Source organism: Chaetura pelagica, unplaced genomic scaffold (genome assembly GCF_000747805.2).
Source record: "Chaetura pelagica isolate M959 unplaced genomic scaffold, ChaPel_1.0 scaffold18, whole genome shotgun sequence".
Classification (NCBI taxonomy): Eukaryota; Metazoa; Chordata; class Aves; order Apodiformes; family Apodidae; genus Chaetura; species Chaetura pelagica.
In genome coordinates this window covers 2,737,127-2,751,873 of record NW_009954310.1, presented here as the reverse complement: position 1 = coordinate 2,751,873, position 14,747 = coordinate 2,737,127, and the positions used below count along the sequence as shown (strand labels likewise).

Here is a 14,747-nt window from a genome sequence, read left to right as displayed (position 1 = left end):
GTTTACATTTTCTATATGAAATTACCTGTATTGATGTCTTAAGTACTGGAAAAGAGATTTCTGTAACTTAACTTAGTATGGGAAGTAAAAAGTTTTCAGTCCATGCACATGTTAAGAGTCTATCCTACCAAATAAAAATGCAGCTATTCCTACTAATAAGATATATAACATTTCTCCTCTCATACCCCAAGCCTTATTTAATAATTAAAACTTACAATTTACTATTTTTACCATGGACAGCAAGTTAGCATTTAAAACAAATACAAGAGGGTCAGGGCCACCATCCTCCAGCTGCTGCATGACAGAGATCTGAGAAGGTCTCTCTTCTACAGCATAGTCTGTGAAAGAAACAAGTAAACACACAATTAACTCCTTCACTTACTGGTACAGTACTCTACATTATAATCAAATAACCCCAATTATTATGTTTTTTGCTTTTTTGACCTTTTAAAAGAAACTTATTTAAGTATTGCTGGTTTGATTGATTGTTTCCTAGGCTGGTATTTTAAAACTTCAATAGCATTTATGTGCTCAATCCCTGTACATCCTTTAGAAAAGTGCAGCTTGTTTTATAAATCAACTTATTTTTTTGTATCACCTGAAGGAGCAAATGGAAACCAAACTGAGAAATCTTGTCAACTGAAATCCCAAATGACAAAGAAGTTAACAATTGTTGTTTATATCACAGTACAGCACAAGAACATCAGTCTTGGGCTACACACACCAACACATGGTCACATAACACTTTGTGTGTTAGGAAGGTAACAAAGCAGGGAACATCATATAAAACAACATCTTTCGTAAATCATAGAAGGTCAAAATCCAGTGTAAATGTATCCCAACACAAAACTTCAAAGATGTCTGTAGTGTCCCTCTATGACTAGACCCAGATGACTAGCAAATTAAAATTCTTCATCCATGTGATTATAATCTACTCTGCATTTAGGTTTAACGTAAAATAGTTATGATGATAAAAACAGGTTTTGAAAGACAAAAAAACAAACCTGTTTTAGATTCTCAGCTAAAATTATCTAGAAAGAATGGTAATTTTGCTTTCTAGTGTGGAAAATATTCTAAAAATCTTTTAAAACAAAATTAGAATATCAGAAGTAAAATGCAGCAAAGAAAATTGAGTATGTGACAGTGTATGAAACAATCAACTTAGCATAGAAAATATTATTTATGTGAGGTTATCTGTGCAAAAGCTGAAAAGTATACTGTAGTTTCATTTCTTTTTTATGGAGGAGACTGAATAATCAGGCACCCACATGAATAGCTAACACAGGGTGGAACAGATTTGTTTTGAAATTAAATGCTGCTCATATTTTGGCTTTGACACTAGCCTGCAATAAAAAGTTACTTCGAGCTTAACATCAGAAGTGCAATGTTACAGCAAAATATTTAATAGGAATAAAAAAAACAGAGATGAAAAAAATCAGTTAATCCCAGGAATATATTAAAGGATTTAATGAATCAGACTGTGGAAAGCAACTGACAGATAAACAAACACACATATTTTTTTAGCCTTTTAAAAATGAGTTTTTAATTTTCCGAGTCCTCCTCACTTTGGATACCCTGGGAGGGGACATCACAATTACCAAAAGCTTCAGTGTGGGCTGAGATGTGCAATAGTGTTGCTGAATGCAGTGCTGAGGGATCCTCAGACGGAGCGGATGTTCCAGGAGAACTTCAGAGAAGGGAAGCATGAATATTCAGGAGGCTCATTAAAATGTATCTCTGAGTGAAACATTCCCCACAGTCCGATTAGTGAAGAAATCAGCACTTATTACTGGACTGAAGTTAATTTTCTTTCTGCTTTGTGTTTTACTTCTTACAGTCATTTCCCTGCAAGATGGGGTTGTTCCTGAGTGTCAGTAAGGATGGAGGGTGCAAACAAGTGTCACAACATTCACCCTCCAGTACTTACTGTGAATGTCTTCAAGTATTCAGCATATTGCCAGCATCTTATTTTTTAAATAAACACAGCAACTATTAGGCTAATTGCAACTGGTAAGCACAAAAGCTAGCTGCCAAATGACATCCTCACCTCCTTTCACTCCAGTGGAGATGAGAATTGGAGGAAGACCATCTTCAGGAATTAGATTCATTGCACTGCCAACAGGACTGCCAACCTGAGTTATGTTTCCCGAGAATACAGAAGAATTATCTGTCTACAAGAAGCAAATAAGGAAAGACAAAAAGTCCATTATTGCAAAAGTAACTATGATACAAATGTAAGCTGACTAAAATTACTGGATGTAGATGAAGGACCCTGTGTCTGCTGGAGAACCTGAAGCACCAAATAATTTGGCTGTTTGGCAATAGATGATCATGTGATGACTCCTGCACATGAACTATTATTAAAATTCTGCTTAGACAGAGGCTGCACCTCCCTTCTCTGGCAGCACACATACCCACCTCTTTACAAAATCTCAATGTACCTATGCCCATCTGACCATTTTGCAAAGTCTCAACTCCACTCACGTGGGGTATGGTAGATTGAACATTGTTAGATTGTATCTGCACTTCCCTGCATACATCATTTTATGAGAAGTGCCACACAGAGCACTTTTCTGCTTTGTGCTATGACAATCTTATCACTTCCAAGTCCCTACTGACCATGACTCAGCTTTTTAAAAAACGCATTACATGAATATCCTTCTTACACAGGCTGTACAGCCACCTAGCACACACACTTCAAACACTCCTTAGTGCTCTGCCCCGTAAGAGTTCATTTTAGTTCAAAATACATGGTTGTTTCAGCACTCTGCACAATTAAAATACATGAGGACCTTTGCTATACACTGTACTAAGAAAAGCCTCAACACATTTCCTAGATCAGTCTTACTGAAATCACCACAGAAGCTAATACGCTTCTCATGACCGAAGCCATAATGGTGAATAGCGTAACGCATAACGCTTCCTTACTTCTGCTGATAAAGTGTTGTTGGTCACAGGCTTGGATGGATCATGTGACACTGCTAAGGTTCCTGTGGAAGTTGTCCCAGCCACTGTCAGTTTTGCTGCATCAGCAACTTCTCCATTGGGTAATATCCCATCAGCAAACCAAACACGCCTTTGTTCTCTAGGTTGAGCCACTAGAGAGAACGAAATAAAAATGAACATAATTTAAGATCCCAAAGCAACATTGACTGGAAGATTTCAGTACAGAAGGGCAAAACTGAAAAAAAAATAATACATAGAAAAATGTGGACTGGAAGAGACTTAAGAAATCATCAAGTGCAATGCCTATGGCACCACCATGTATAAACACAACTGCTGAGAACAGCTAACTTGTTCTTAGAAACCTGATGTCCCCTCCTGAGACCAGGAATAGCAAAACTGGCATCAGCTAAAGTATTTGGAATGGATGAAGTGCAGCTATTCTTTCCAAATTCTTACTACAGGTAAATAGAAAGAAAAATAAATACTCTTACCTTCTGCTCCAGGATGCTTTAGAACTCCCACAGGTACCATGACAGTGGGAGGTGGTGAGCTCAGGGCGCCCGAGGCCTGAGCCTGCTGCAAAGGAGGGATAGTAGAACAGTATTCAGCAATAGAAAGAAAAATAAATACTCTTACCTTCTGCTCCAGGATGCTTTAGAACTCCCACAGGTACCATGACAGTGGGAGGTGGTGAGCTCAGGGCGCCCGAGGCCTGAGCCTGCTGCAAAGGAGGGATAGTAGAACAGCATTCAGCAGGATTGTTAGGGTTAGGACTCTGGCTTGAGGCACTCATCATGTTCTCCCAGGCTTGAGCTGAAGCAAACAAAGAACAAGAAACATGAGCACAGAGAAAGATACCGAACAGGCCAAAACACTGTGTTAAGTTCTCAGCTACAGTAGGTATGAGCACTGTCATCTTTCAAAGACCATTTCTCTTCCTTTCTTTAAACACCCAGAAGACTGCAATTAAGTAAAAAAAAAATCCATAGCAGGAGGAGAAACAGCACCAGTCCTGTCTGACAATAATATCACTTTATACAGAAATATTTGTTGAATATTATAATACACTTTGACCTGAAAGATGTCTAGTTCCTCATGCTTCATTTTGTTTCCTATTCAAAGATTTATCTGAAAACACTCAATTCATATACACACATATATAAAATACACACATATATATATATATATGGATATTCAACACCATTAGGACATGTGGGTAATCTCATTACAAATGTTCTATAACCTACAAGACACTTGAGCAGATTTATCTTCTGTATATGAGCAGAAGCACCTTGCATTTCTTTCTACCTAGGGCAGATCAGTACAGACCAACAATTTATATTCCTAACTGTAAAAAAAAAAACCACCTTATGCTATTAATTCTGAAGGCATGACTTGAGCCTTAATTCAACTGCCCAAACAATAAAACATAAAACTTCTTTGCCAACAACATCCATCACAAAGAAATCTCTCCTTTAGCTAGTGAAACAGTCTGTACCTTCACAGTGCTACTTATTTTTTCCCTGTAAGGAAAACGCATTCCTCTAGTCAGGCATACACATCATGCCACCTAAGCTCTTGGAACAGCTATAAAGCCTGAATAAATCATGTACATCTTTGTGTTCCTTTGGCTATGAACTATCAGAAAACCCAGGTGAAAATAGCAACACCAAAAAAACACAAACGGAACACAACAGAACATTAACCCCTCCTGCTTCCTCCCATCAACCTGCTAAACCAAGAATGAAATGCCTGCTAACAGAAAAGGTATTGACATCTCCTTCTGAGAAGATTAATTAAATTGAAGACTTTTTTTCACAGCAGCTCTGTATTAATTTAAAGTACAGGTCCTGAAATAAGGAAGTGTATAAAAATGCATAAAGAAAAGTTACATCTCTAGGATTCCTTTATTAGAAAATTCATAGCATAGTAAAAGAACATTTTTTAAGCCTTCTCCAAATCAAAGTGCCAATTCAGCATTTCTACCAATTTAAAATACAGTAAAAATAGCATTGGAAATGTATTAAACACAAATCCTGGCCATGGTAAAGTGCCAGAAAACATACCCTCTCCTCTCACCCCAGTGAAACACAAACCAGATACCGAGCAATTAAATGAAATAACTACTTTTAGAGTGTGATTCCTGCCCCCAGTTCCAAGACTGTGCAAAGATTAATGCTTAACCTGCTGCACTGAGTGGAAAAAAATAGCACAAAACCTGCACCAATGAAGAAACTGCAAGGATCAGGAAGGATCAGATGTGATCAGGCTACAGGTTAACCAACCAGTAACCAAAAGTATCATCACAAAGCACAGCAGCAGGGACAGAGAGAGAGAGCAAATGCCCAGAGCAAGTACACCTAAGTATGCAGGCAGCACTCGGCCTATAATAACCCAAGCAGTAGTGTCACCGTTTACTGCCATTAATGGGTTTCCATCCTGGCAACAGAACAGATGGGCTTTTAAAAGGAAATCATTATAATATGATCAATTTTATTACACCTTTTTACAAGAACATTTCTGGTTTCAACTGAAGTATGCTCAGATTCTTCCCTTCCCCCAGATGTAAACAAATCCTACACACCACGAAAAGCAGCCAGCTGTCTTTTGCCAGGTGTATGTGTAATTCCTTGTTCTTGTACACCTTGAAATGTGCTAATTTCTCCATCTCAAAATGTAACATTTTAGCACCCCTTTAATGTCATCACCAGGACTCTGTTTTAATTTCTATATTATCACAACCTACAATTTCCTGTCACCTTACACATTGGGCCTACAGTAAAGAATTATTAATAATTAAAATCTACCACAGATTAATCTTTAAACTTTTTGAAACAGAAAACAATATTTTTGTTTAATAGCAGAAACTGTCTATTAATTTTGGATTATCAACTCCAGACTAAGCACTCAAGATACTTTCAACCAAACCAGCATAATCCTGAACTGCTTTGGAGAAAAATTAAAGCTATGAGCTTCCAAGCTTAGATGCTCAACAAATTAACAGATCTTTCTGAAAACAGCAGCCCAAATAATCTACTGTACTGTAACATGTAAAGATATAATCCAAATTATCTTGCCCGAAAACTGACAGAAAACACAATTTTCCTAATTCTTTATTAAACATAAAGCAGCAATCTTTTATCAAAGTCCCCAGATTTTAACTAAACATTTGCAGCACTGGAGATTCAAAGGTAACTGGTCAGTAAGTTTGTATTTAGAACCTGAACTTGACTGACTTCTCATTCTACTTACTACATGGTGGAGTGCACCTGTCAGACCTTCCTCTACAACTGAATTAACTTCTGTCATCAAGTCTCTGTTATCCACATATATATTTATACCCCAAGATCAAGTCACCTATTCACCTTTCCATTAATAAAACAAAGACAGAGCACCTGAAATTCCTCATGATGAGACAGGTTTTCTCATTATTTAAGCACACACATGGAATCTCTCTCAACTAATCCAATTTTTCAACCTTTTCAAGATATAAAATCTGAACATTAAGTCTTTGAACAACAGTTCTCTCAGTGTAGTGGACAGAAGTCAACTGAACAGCATAATCACATTTTTCAGCAGGTTTTTAGACAAGACCTCCTGCTCCAGAACCAAGCACTTAAGGAGGAAGAAGAGTTGAATTTATTTCTGGGTAAATACTACTTTCCTCGATTCCCACAGTGCATAACCTAGAAGAGGCACAAGTACATTTCTCTTTGGCATCCCATACAAAAGTGTAAGAGGTTATGTACTTAGGCATCAAAGGACAGAAGTAGGCTCCTGAATTAAAAACAAAAAAAACATTAAAAATCACAGTTTTGCAATTCTGGTATAGCACAATTAAATAATTGAAACTCATTGCAACCATACCAGGTTTTGCCTTTTGTTAATCATTTAGTTTAGGAATCCCCACTCTCCACAGGGATTCCATGCTGACTTCTCAAAGGCCTTTTCTGTTTTAGAATACTTACCCATACAAATAAAGTATTTTGATTTTTTTATTTTTTAGATAGCATCACTGCAGCCCAACACAAAGCCAGTGAAGAGCTGCATCTCAGATTTTCTTTCCACTTACCATTCATTAGTACTGAATGGCAGATTACACACACTCTAGCTTCCTTTCGATCCATGTACAACAATTTGCACTTCAGGCTACAGCAGGCTGCACAAAACACCTGGAACCAAAGGGGAAACAACTTGAGTGTTGTTCAAAAATACATCATGAACTGATGATTTTGGACAAGAATATCTGTAAAGCTCTAGACATGCAAAATAAGGAACTAAATTATCAGTATTTTCCCACTAAAGCCACAGTGACCAATACCTGCCCAGGGTGCCTTTCCTACTAATCCTGATGAAGAAGTATTACCTGGAACACGTAAATGCAAGTTGTCCTGATACTGCACTGTGGTGTTTTTAAAATATGTTTGGCATAAATGACAATGGGTTAATACATTCCTAACACTTTACAATCCCTCATAGAATTATCAACTTGGGATGTAACCTCAGTCTTAGAAAATGCATGAGTACTTTCTAGAAAGTTTAAATGCACACGTTTTCTCTACCTAAGAGATTGCTATGGCACAGATTAATTCCAACAGGTTATTTGTATTTGCAGCAGTGCAATTCATCTATATAGAGATTCTAGCTATTTAATCTCTTCATACATAACAAGCTGTTCCTCAGATGAGACTTGAGTGAACCTTGGGGTATCAAAATGTTTTAAGTGTTCAACATATAAACCAAGATACTTTTAAAGATGAATGGTGTTGGTACTGCACGAAAATCTTGCTCCATTTGCATATATATATATATTTTTTATTATTATTATTATTATTTTTTAAACCTTGTTTTTACATGATTACAAACACTAGAGAGAAATCAGGAACTTCATTTTATGCACCCTGGCTCCTAATGGGAGAACAAAGCCCCTGCAGAGACGCAGTTGCATGGCCAGTGCTTCTCACCTGACTCAGCTCTAACAATTCCCCAGTCCTGTTCAGGAAACAGTCCTGAGGCTTCCTCCAGACAAGCAGAACCATTAAAACACAAGCTCGGCTTGTGCACCAAAACACTTGCATGCATACATGATCCTACAATAAAAACTGCAATCTCAAAATCCTGCAGAAACTACAAATCAGTGTGCCCTAATGACTTCTTATTTCTTTTAAATACTGTCTATATTTAAAATAACAGTAATTCCTCAGGTTGACTGTTCAGGTGACATGAAGATACTGATGAATACCCATTTCATGCAGAAAGGTGATGTCCCACTCAGGAAATCTAGAAACAGCAGCAGCTACCTAACAAATTACTTCAGGTATCAAGAGATAATTTCACACTTTAATTACTGGTGGATATTATATCTACAATTTGCTATGCATTATTATGATCTCCAATGCTTTCTTAATCCAAGAAATTATTCCATCATCATTTCAACAATACTATACATAGGATTCTCACAGAGAAATACATGTAAGCCTAACAAAACTTAAACCAAGTGAAAGACCACATCAAATAATGACCACTTTGCAGCCTGTTACCTTTGCAGTCTTTTAGTGGCAAATGCTTAAAATAATCACATCTAAAATAAGCTCTGAGCTCATCATAAGAGCTGAAAATTGAAAGTGAGGAAAGAAGAGCTCACCATGTCTCACTTCAACCAGTTTTAATGTTTCCTAATTGTGATAAATGAAACATTTCAGAAACAAAATGTGTGTATACACCAGCATCTTCATGCAAAACTAAAAACAATCTTTTTGAATATGTGAAAATCTTTTTTTTAAAAAAGGCAAATTTATTTTACAAATCTGATTTCTGCATTTATACCTTAACCCAGCTTACAAGCATTCTAGGGAATATAAATAACAAGATCACAGCATATTTTAGAGACATTTGACCTCATTTCAGTGCTCTGGGAGAAACTTCCTGTCAAAAGTTCAGTATTGAACACGGAAAAATCAATGTTCAACCATAAATGAAGGACCAACAAAAATTAATATCTAATTTAGGAGCCTTTATCAAACACCACATTGTGCATTCAGCAAAGCTCCTAAGTGCAATGATCTAAATACTAACAGAGAAAATAGAAGCACCTCCTCCCTTAGGCTGCATCTTCTAACAGTAGGAATGCAGAGGAAGAACACAATCCAATGCAACTGACAATTCAGTCTTGTTATTAACAATCACCAAATCATTACCTTGGTATATCATGCTATAAAAAAACCCAAAACAACAACAAAAAGCATAGCAGTGCCAAAGTCACTTTATTGTTACTAGAATTTTCAGCTTCAATCAGAGTAGTTAAAACATTAGTTGCTAAAGGGTTTGGTGATTTATTTATATTTTAGTAGAAAAATATATCATTTTGATTGTCATTACAAGGACACACAAATGTCCTGATTTTCCTGTTAAGGACGATTATTTCATCTGACAAGAAAAATACATAAATACAAAAGCTAAAGCTAAAGTTTAGTAATACGTTCATACACATTCTCCAGGTTCTTAATTTTAATTCAACATTCACTGTAAGTGTATTACTTTCTACCACTCCCCTGAGGTTTCTATCTTCCATCAATTTTGCAATTATTATCCTGAAATTAAAAACCAAGACAGACTTCCCAGGTGCTACTCAACTATTTTTAAATGGAATTTTGAGTCCCAAATGAAACAGATATCTCTGCCACAATACTTTGTTTGATGCTAATCAAGCTTAAAAAGAAACTGTTGTGATAAAGCCTGTGTTCAAAAATATTTAGTCTCATGACTTCCCCTAGAAACAATTAATTGCAAAAGCTGAAGACACGATCTCCCCAATTGTTTAAGTGAGATTCATGCACTTAATAGGAACAGTGGAAGTATCACTGTGATTCAGCAGTTACCTACACCACAGGCAAACGGTTCACATGACTTGCTTTGGGGGTGGTTATCTCAACCAGAAAGCAAGAGCAGACAGCTGCCAGTAGCTCTATCTCAAGCCACTACAGCCTGATCCATCAGAGCTTGCCTGTCCAAGCTTTGGGTCTCATCCCCCCAGAATTGTTACAGGAATGAAGCATTGCAAAGCCACTTGCAGCAAGTGCCAAGTATTGCTTGACTTACACAGATTCTTAGCATTTACTAATGAGTGGGTTTAATTTTTTTTAATACAAAAAAAAAAAAAAAAAAGGCATGAAAACCCAAAATTTTCTGCCACATCTTTTGACTGCACGTGTGCAAATTTCTCCCAGACAGCATTAGGTAACAAAATAATTACTTGTAGAAACAAGTAATTCTGAGTATTATTGTAAGAACCCTGAGAATATTAAATACTAATACATGATGTATTTTTCACATCTGAGAAACAAGCCTGTCTACAGACCAGAGGACCTTTAATTTTATCCATTGTCCATGTATCATCCAAAACAATATTGTTTGTTCTTCTCAAGGCTTGTCTTCAGTAGTTAAAAAGAAAAAGAAAACAACCCAATAACACACTTCATTTTTTTGGCCTTGCTCTTTGTGAGCATGTTTTATCCATTTTGCTTACAGATATTTTCATTTTCTGCTTCTCATTTGTGCAATTCAGGGCTTCAGTCATTATAGAAAAATAATTAAATCCAAGCTAAGAACTTGTTTAAAACACAAAAATAAGCAGAACACATTACTGTAAATGAAAATCATAGTCATATTTGTGAAACTCATAAAAAACAAAATAATTACCTAAATAACTTACAGTGTAATACATAAAATCTGTAATTATGGATATTTAATTGATATGCCTTAGAGATTCTCATGTAAGGCATGGACCTCATGGTTATTGATTGCCTCTGCTTACTAGCTCCAGATCAGGACTTCCACTGCAACCAACCTGCAAGAGGATGGGCAGAAGCAAGCAACTGGAAGTCCTGGACCAGTGCACAGTGAGTGTCTGTTTAGCTTTTAAGAGAGTCCTGGGTAAGATTTTTCAGCATGTCTCAAAATCTATTACCATTACGGGTAAAATCTATTACCCGGAGTTGCAGCGAAGAGACTGAATGCGATGCATTGTAGGCACTAAGGGGACAAATGGGACACACCTACAGTCCATTACTGAGGCCCAAGCCTGGGTTTTCTGCTAGGCTGGTTCCAGAAACAGGTGGCATGAGGGTTTGAGCTTTTCAGATATATTTGCTTCTTTTAGGTCCTTTGCTTAGGTCATTCTGCTTCCCTGCACTCTTCTGGTAGTAAAAGATATCACCCACAGCAGTCAGGAGGTCCTTCAATCAACTTCAGAAATGTTTGGATAGGGACTAAATGAACCAAAGTTTCTTTTACTCTGTTTTTTAGTGGGTTTTAATATTTCTTTTAATCTTAAAAATATTCACTGATATCTACTTGACAACAGTGTTAGCTGACTGTTTCTTGATCAGCACATTTTTTCCTACATTCCTATTTCCCATGTGCCACCGACTTGCATTTCAGTAACAAGATATTTGAAAATACATTACAAGCTAATAATTTACCATAAACTTGCCACATAAGAATTTGTCTATATATGCCATCACCTAGACGGCATATATAAAAAACTTTTTTCTAAAAAAGGTCAACAATAAAATATTACTTACACAACACAAAATGATACAGAAATTATGTTTTAGTTGTCTTCATTACAAAATTTCTCACCATGTGTGCATATATCAGGTTACAGGTAACTTACTATCTTTTTTTCCAAGAGCAAATGTATATTCTTTCAACTAATGTAAGCAACTTAAGAAAAGTTAGCACATAAGTCCAAAAAGAACAGAGTTGATCAGTGATCTACAACAGCAAGAACACCAGTAATTGAACAGCATGCTTCCAATTCACATAGATGTGTTTCAGTATCTTTAATGGGATTATTGACACAGTTATTTCCGTAAACTAGTTTCCTGCACTTATCCATTTTATAGCAGTTTGACATTAATTCAATAATGATGATCGTTGCAATCAACAAACACACTGCTCATGCAGGCTAATAACTCTTTGCGTTACAAATACCAATTAGTTACTCTCTGTTAGAACCCTAAGGAGATTAGAGTTTACAAACTCCTTTTTTTCTTTCACAAATCAAACAGGGCTTTTTAGGAAGAGATGTCACATGTAACTACAGCCAGTGACTTAGGAAGTCCTATTTGATTTTGTACAGTATCAGGGAAGAAAGAGTGCATTGAGTTTACTCACAAAATACAAACTTACCTTCCCACAAGCTCTGCAATGATGCCTTCTTTTGGTGAATGTAAATCTGGCCTCACACTTCATACAGTTTGGTGCTTGAGAGTCTGGAACCCAAACTGGAGCCACCTCACCCAAAGTCGTAAAAGGCTTTCTGACTGGAGCTCCAAACTGACCAGCTCTGAGATCATTATCTGGACTATCTGGGGCTACTGCAAGGCACGGACTACTAGAGACTCCAGATTCATACTCTTCCAAATGTTCCCCATTAGTATCAGTAACAGAGGCATTTGAAGATGTTTCACCAGGAAACATGTTTGCTGTATCCCCTAATTGCGTCTTACCAAAGATGTTCTTGTTTTTACTATTACCTCCACAATTTGGGGGAACAAGATCATTTTGTAAGTGGTCTGATAATGGCTTCGGAATCTGAAGTTTAAGATTTGTAGGTTGTTTAGGTCTTGCACCACCAAAAGGAACACTGATAGATTGCAGATTAGTCATTGGTTTTGGTGAAGTTTGCCCTTGTATGGATGAAACCTGACTACAAAGATTATGGAAATAATTTTTCTTTATGTTGTCACCAGTGCTATTCAAAATAAGACCACTCCCTTCTGTGGTTTCATTTCCCCTCTGTTCATAAACATTAGTGTAACACTCTGACTTGCTCTCCTCTATCTCCTTTTCCTCTGTCACCGAGTCTTCCTTGGAGGGTAAAGTCTTTGGAACATGAGCAACAACTGGGTTTTGCATTCCATAGGAATCACAACCATTAGACAGAGAGCTTGTGTCTGATGTAGCCACGACATCAGAGAGGTGGGATCCTTCAAGCTCATCTATACCAGTCCCTTTTAAGTCTATGCCTTCCTCCATCATCCCATCTCCAGCTTCTTTACTATTACTACATGCCTCATCAGGCTGTTTCATCTGCAAAAGTCTTTCATTCTCGCCTCGAATTTGCTTATTATTCATCTCATTCAATTTTGTCAGTTCCCAATTAGGCATCTCCTGAGACTCAGGGTAACACTCTGTCATGCCAGGCAATTCTGTCGTTCCAAGTTTTTTGTCACATTCAATGACTTCACTTTCAGTGGCACCAACATCCTCAGGGGCAAAATGTTCTGCAATACATTCCTTGTAATTGCCACTTCCAGCCACGTTAGGTTGACAAGTTTCAGAGAGCCCAGACAGCCTAGACTGTAACTGTTGGGTTGTTTCCTGTTCTACAATTAAGTTTCCACTACTTGAACCAGAAGAAGAGTTTTTAGCTTCTAGATCCGTTCTCTGAGGAATGGCTTTACTAGTAAAATTTTCAACTGATACACAATTTTCTTGCATTTTAACAGTACCATCGACTGGTCTCTGTAAAACAGTCACTGCATTAATCCCTGCAGTTGTATCTTCTGAAAACAGCGAATCTTTATTCATATTAAGATCATCCTTTAATTGAGAGGAGGGGCATGCAACGGTCAGGCTTTCAGATGAAGCATTAATCAAATGACTTACAGAGTCATCTTCAGTGCACAGCTGATTTACTTCCTTTTCTGTATCTGTATCTTTCTCTGTAGATCCATTTACAGTAACACTAAACTGATCACTCTGTTGGTTTTCATTATCCAGTGTAAAGCTGATAGTGTCCATCAGGGACTGACTGTTGTAATTTTTACAATCCAGCAAATTGCCACTTTGTAGTGTTCTTCTGTCACAGTTATGCATGACTGCCACCACTAGTACATTTTTCTCCTCTGGCAAGCAAGCTGTATTTCCACATTTCTCCTCTCCTGTTTCCACAGTGTTACACTGATCATCCCGATTACTATTTCTTTTAACCAGTTGATCATCTGCTGCTGCCTGATCGTCAATCCACATGACTGGGGTCTCTGGGCTTATGTTAAAATCCTTTCCATTAGCACAATGATCGTCTCCTCCTGTAGGTGTAGTCACTGAATGAGACAAGGAAAAAGACTTTAATCTCTGTTGACATTCATTCGGAGTTGTAGTTTCATTCACATTGGCCACGATCGGGTTAAAGGACAGACGACAAGAAGGCGGATCTAGAATCTGATTCCACTTTGCACCCAGTAGTGTAGGTGAAACAGCAGCATCTGAAAAGTGTTTAAGTAAGAGGATTTACTGTCTTATCAACTCTACAGATTCTATTAACATTGCATTAGAATGGCCCAAATACAAATGTAGAGATGTTCGAATATGGGTACAACAGTAAAACGCACCTGCCCTAAGATGCTTGATCAACCATTTTTCTGGAGCTCAGGAATTCCAGAGCTACAACAATTAGTATCAGGCTGAGTGCACACAAGCAACTTTAAACTGTTGATTAGTATACTTCAGAGAGACAGAAATGCCTAGAAAGACTCCCACTCCAATAAAATGTTCAACTTCCTTGACAGCACAGAAGTAGCAATTATACTAAGCAAAAAAAGAAAAAAAAGAATACTTCAAATATTATAACTTTCATTATATGATTTACGTGACCAAATAAAACACTTCTATGCTTGATTCTCCCAAAACTGCAAAAGAAGCTTAAAATAAGTTTTGCCTAATTTGTTTAAAATAAATTATTAAAATATTGCCACTGAGATTAAGTGGAAAAAACCCTTTTCTTTAAAAAGTGT

General features: G+C 37.1%; 1 protein-coding gene across 2 annotated transcripts in view; it reads right to left on the bottom strand.

Moving 5' to 3' along the window:
• ZFYVE9 (zinc finger, FYVE domain containing 9) overlaps positions 1-14,747 on the bottom strand; it is a 36,096-nt gene that overhangs the window by 20,760 nt on the left and 589 nt on the right. Inside the window, exons 2-7 of one of the 2 annotated variants that reach the window (XM_010004021.1) lie at positions 12,139-14,219; positions 7,019-7,118; positions 3,583-3,759; positions 2,929-3,098; positions 2,048-2,171; positions 216-338 (exon numbers count right to left, since the gene is read on the bottom strand). In XM_010004021.1, coding sequence (XP_010002323.1) covers positions 216-338; positions 2,048-2,171; positions 2,929-3,098; positions 3,583-3,759; positions 7,019-7,118; positions 12,139-14,219 — 2,775 coding nt within the window. The remainder of the gene's footprint in view (positions 1-215; positions 339-2,047; positions 2,172-2,928; positions 3,099-3,582; positions 3,760-7,018; positions 7,119-12,138; positions 14,220-14,747) is intronic. The other variant, XM_010004022.1, reaches the window with a different exon arrangement.